Genomic DNA, 5,000 nt, shown 5'->3' on the forward strand with positions numbered 1-5,000 from the left:
TTCCTCTCGTTCAACTGACTACATGAGCTATCATATTATAACTTCTTTCCCCCTCTCTCTCTCTCTCTCTCTCCATCCATCCCTCCCTCTGCGTCTCTTAGCGGAGGTGTTCCCCGAGGACTTCTCCATCCTGGCCACGGTCAAGCCGAAGAAGGGCAGCCAGTCCTTCCTGCTGTCCGTCTATAACGAGCAGGGCATCCAGCAGCTGGGCGTGGAGGTGGGCCGCTCGCCCGTCTTCCTGTACGAGGACCACACGGGCAAGCCCAGCCCGGAGGACTACCCCCTCTTCAGAGGAGTCAACCTGGCCGACGGAAAGTACGTCTTACTCGCGCCGGTACACACTACTGTAGTACACTCAGTGGTGTAGCGGAGGGTATGATGAGGTATACGGAGTATGCACACTTCGTTGGGTATGGACCCACAGTATAGCCACTTCTTTAAACACCACTGATGTAAAACTGTAGCATTTCTGCTACCAGTATACCCACTTCTTTAGTCAGAGTATATCTACTTCTTTAGTCAGAGTATACCCACTTCTTTAGTCAGAGTATATCTACTTCTTTAGTCAGAGTATACCCACTTCTTTAGTCAGAGTATATCTACTTCTTTAGTCAGAGTATACCCACTTCTTTAGTCAGAGTATATCTACTTCTTTAGTCAGAGTATACCCACTTCTTTAGTCAGAGTATACCCACTTCTTTAGTCAGAGTATACTCACTTCTTTAGTCAGAGTATACCCACTTCTTTAATCATAGTATACCCACTTCTTTAGTCAGATTATACCCACTTCTTTAATCATAGTATACCCACTTCTTTAATCATAGTATACCCACTTCTTTAGTCAGAGTATACCCACTTATTTGCTCACTACTACACCCCTGAGTATACTGTATATAGTGGTTTGTACATTTCCACCACACGCACGCACACACACACACGCGCACACACACACACACACACCTTCTTTAGATACATCTTTACATAGTTGACAGAAGGCAGGCTTACACAGGCCTCAGTAGAGAGCTGCCACCAGAGACACTGGCCTTTATCTGCATCACACTTTAAGTCGATCAATAACATTAACTTCAGTCAAGGTTATTTCATATCAAAACATGGGCTTAACCTCGCTCTGTAATCAGACAGCAGGTGCGCGTCTGTCTTTGATGACTCATACAGTACACACACACATACACACACACACACACACGGACACACACACAAACACACACATGCACACACCTGTTTACCCTGGTGTTGTCTCAGCATCTTAGCAACAGCTGAGACAGGTGACCTCTCACAGCAGGTCATTATCTCAATCTGCTGACCTAGACCGAGACCCAGGGCTGTGTGGTGTGTGTGCGAGTGTGTGTGTGTGTGTGTGTCCGTGCGTGTGTGTGTGTACTGTGTAGGTTTATCATGGGTGGAGAGTCCACAGTAGGCTGCCAGGGATCCCTATTAGTCTTGAAGAGCCTGGCATTCTCAGATTTCTCTGACTTGATTGAGTGTGACCCTAACCATAACCCCTAACCCTAACCCCTACCCCTACCCCTAACCCCCCCCCCCCCCATCAATAACGCCTTGAACCATCCTACCAACACAATAGAACACAACAGAACACAGGACAGTAGAAAAACACACCGGTGACACCAAGTCGTGACGCCGCCACCCCCTGTCCCCTCCAGGTGGCACCGAGTGGCCATTAGCGTGCACAAGCAGACCATCACCCTGATCCTGGACTGTAAGAAGAAGACCACCCAGAAGCTGTCCAGGAGCGCCCACCCCAGCATCGACACCAAAGGCATCGTGGTGTTCGGAACCAGAATACTTGACGAAGAGGTCTTCGAGGTAGGTCCGCCCTGCTGACGCGCCGCGCCCCTTGGGGGGGTGGGGGGTGGAGGGTTCAGGGCATGGCTCGGACGGGGGACGGGGGGGCACACATCTGATAACGGGGGTTTCGTTTCAGTCGTCAAACCTTCGACCTGGTGGTCAAGAGAATGCTGGATGGCCGAGCTCTCTCTCTCTCTTCTGCTCTCTCTCTCTCTCCTGATCTCTCTCCTGCTCTCTCTCTCTCCTGCTCTCTCTCTCTCCTGCTCTCTCTCTCCTGCTCTCTCTCTCTCTCCTGCTCTCTCTCTCTCCTGCTCTCTCCCTCTCTCCTGATCTCTCTCCTGCTCTCTCTCTCCTGCTCTCTCTCCTGCTCTCTCTCTCCTGCTCTCTCTCTCTCTCTCCTGCTCTCTCTCTCTCCTGATCTCTCTCCTGCTCTCTCTCTCTCTCCTGCTCTCTCTCCTGCTCTCTCTCCTGCTCTCTCTCCTGCTCTCTCTCTCCTGCTCTCTCTCCTGCTCTCTCTCCTGCTCTCTCTCTCCTGCTCCCTCTCTCTGTCTGAAAGCAGTCTTTTGTCACAGAGGAAGAGGTGTTGAACACGTGTGAACAGAGAGAAGATGCTCTCTCTCTCTCTCTCTCTCTCTCTGTCTCACTCAACAAGTGCTCATCCCCCTTCCCCTCCCTCCCCCCCTCACGTCTGGTCTAAGTGAAGCCCTGCGGTTGCAGATGAGTGATCTCAGACAGTCAGCAGAACCAGCCCATGGGACTGAGATCACAGCGCACACCTGACAAGCATCTCAATCTGATCTACCCTGTCTGTGCCTGAACTGAGGGAGGGGTGGGGAGGGGAGGATAAATGGGTTTTGGGGGGGGGGGGGTTCTTGATCATTGTGGACGTCTGATGAATGGAGGAAACTGGTGTTTGTTGATGTCGCTGGCTGTGTTGTTGTTATGGCTTATCCCTGTGAACACACACACACACAGGCATGCACACATAGGCACGCACACACACACGCACGCAGAGAGAGGGAGAGAGACAGAAAGAGAGAGACAGAGAGAGAGAGGGGCAGAGAGAGAGAAAGAGAGGCAGAGACACACACACACACACACACTAGAGTGTTGTCTTTGTTACACAGCCACGCTCGGGTGGGGATGGTTAGGAGCGCGCCTCCGAATGATAATACACCAGAGCGGAGACGGAGCGATGTGGAGCCAGATGACCTCTGACCCGCACTGGCAGACCTGGAAGAGTTATGACATCACTCGCTCTGGAATCCCCCCTAGTTTGGCAGCCACCGGGCTGGCGGGGGGGCACGTGGATATATGAGGGGGCTTAAACCGGCAAGAGACCACTTTGCGTGACCCCAGTCCGAAGCTGTTTCAGTTTTTAGCTTACATGACACATGCTAGATGCCGGTTAAGACTACAGTCTAGATATACATGGTGTTCTGCTTCTGCATACCTCATACTAACTACTTACTGTACTTATTGCTGAATACTTTATATTTATGTACTGTAATGTATATACTTAGCACTAACTCCAGCTGCTGACAGAGGCCTCGTTTCAGGGCGGTTGTTTTTGAAGAACAGTGACAGACAGTCAGCAGACCCTATTAGAGGGCTCTGTTTTTAGACCCCCCCCCCCCCACTGGGATCCTAATGGCAGCTAGTAAATGTCCTCCAGTTGACATCATCAACAGCTAGGTTTATTGATATAGTTACATTTGAATTCCTCTCTCTATCTCTCTCTTCCTGCTGTTGTAGGCTATAGCATGTCAATAGACCGATGTGACAGGAAATATATAGTTCATACCCAACCGTTAAACCCACAACAACACGCTGAGCTGTTATCGTGGGAACAGACATTTTGTGAGCGATGTGTGAACCCTCCTCTCCTGCTGTGTCTCTGCCAGATGAGAGAGAGGGAAAGAGAGAGGTAGAGAGTGAGAGGGAGAGGGGCAGAGAGAGAGAGAGAGAGAGAGAGAGGGAGAGAGACAAGAGAGAGAAAGGGGCAGAGAGAGAGAAAGAGAGGCAGAGAGAGACAGAGAGAGGGAGAGAGAGACAGAGAGAGAGGGGGAGAGGGAAAGAGAGAGAGGAAGAGAAAGAGAGACAGAGAGAGGGAGAGAGAGAGATACAGAGAGAGAGATAGAAAGGAAGCGAGGGAGGGAGAGAGAGACAGAGAGGGAGAGAGAGATACAGAGAGAGAGAGAGAGGAAGAGAGGGAGGGAGAGAGAGAGACAGAGAGAGGGAGAGAGGGGAAGAGGGAGAGGGAGAGAGAGAGGGAGAGAGATGCAGAGAGAGGGAGGGAGAGGGAGAGAGAGGAAGAGAGGGAGGGAGAGAGAGAGACAGAGAGGGAGAGAGAGAGACAGAGAGAGGGAGAGAGAGAGGGGACAGGCTCTAGCACTCGCAGAAAATGGAAAATTCGCCACATAGTTTCCAAATTATGCTCCGGCAGCGGTCCCCGTCTCAGCGCTCCCTGTCTCCACGCTCCCTGTCTCCTCGCTCCCTGTCTCAGCGCTCCCTGTCTCCACGCTCCCCGTCTCCTCGCTCCCTGTCTCAGCGCTCCCTGTCTCAGCGCTGCCTGTCTCCTCGCTCCCCGTCTCCATGCTCCCTGTCTCAGCGCTCCCTGTCTCAGCGCTCCCTGTCTCAGCGCTCCCTGTCTCCTCGCTCCCTGTCTCAGCGCACCCCGTCTCCTCGCTCCCCGTCTCCATGCTCCCTGTCTCAGCGTTCCCTGTCTCAGCGCTTCCCGTCTCCTCGCTCCCTGTCTCCATGCTCCCTGTCTCCACGCTCCCTGTCTCAGCGCTCCCTGTCTCCACGCTCCCTGTCTCAGCGCTCCCTGTCTCAGCGCTCCCCGTCTCCTCGCTCCCTGTCTCAGCGCTCCCCGTCTCCACGCTCCCTGTCTCAGCGCTCCCTGTCTCAGCGCTTCCCGTCTCCTCGCTCCCTGTCTCCACGCTCCCTGTCTCCTCGCTCCCTGTCTCCATGCTCCCTGTCTCCACGCTCCCTGTCTCAGCGCTCCCTGTCTCCACGCTCCCTGTCTCAGCGCTCCCTGTCTCCACGCTCCCTGTCTCCACGCTCCCTGTCTCCACGCTCCCTGTCTCAGCGCTCCCTGTCTCCACGCTCCCTGTCTCCACGCTCCCTGTCTCAGCGCTCCCTGTCTCCGCCGACTCCCTGTTCTCCTCTCC

The 5,000-nt window shown here is 53.4% G+C and overlaps 1 protein-coding gene across 1 annotated transcript in view; it reads left to right on the top strand.

Moving 5' to 3' along the window:
* Positions 1-5,000, top strand: part of LOC311312592 (uncharacterized protein) — a gene marked incomplete at both ends in the record, with an annotated part of 71,892 nt that overhangs the window by 52,865 nt on the left and 14,027 nt on the right. The window contains 2 exons of the mRNA XM_084442552.1: positions 102-315; positions 1,683-1,845. Of these exons, the coding sequence (XP_084298678.1) occupies positions 102-315; positions 1,683-1,845 (377 nt within the window). The remainder of the gene's footprint in view (positions 1-101; positions 316-1,682; positions 1,846-5,000) is intronic.

Source organism: Borostomias antarcticus (assembly GCF_949987555.1).
Source record: "Borostomias antarcticus genome assembly, chromosome: 8".
In the NCBI taxonomy this organism is placed as follows: Eukaryota; Metazoa; Chordata; class Actinopteri; order Stomiiformes; family Stomiidae; genus Borostomias; species Borostomias antarcticus.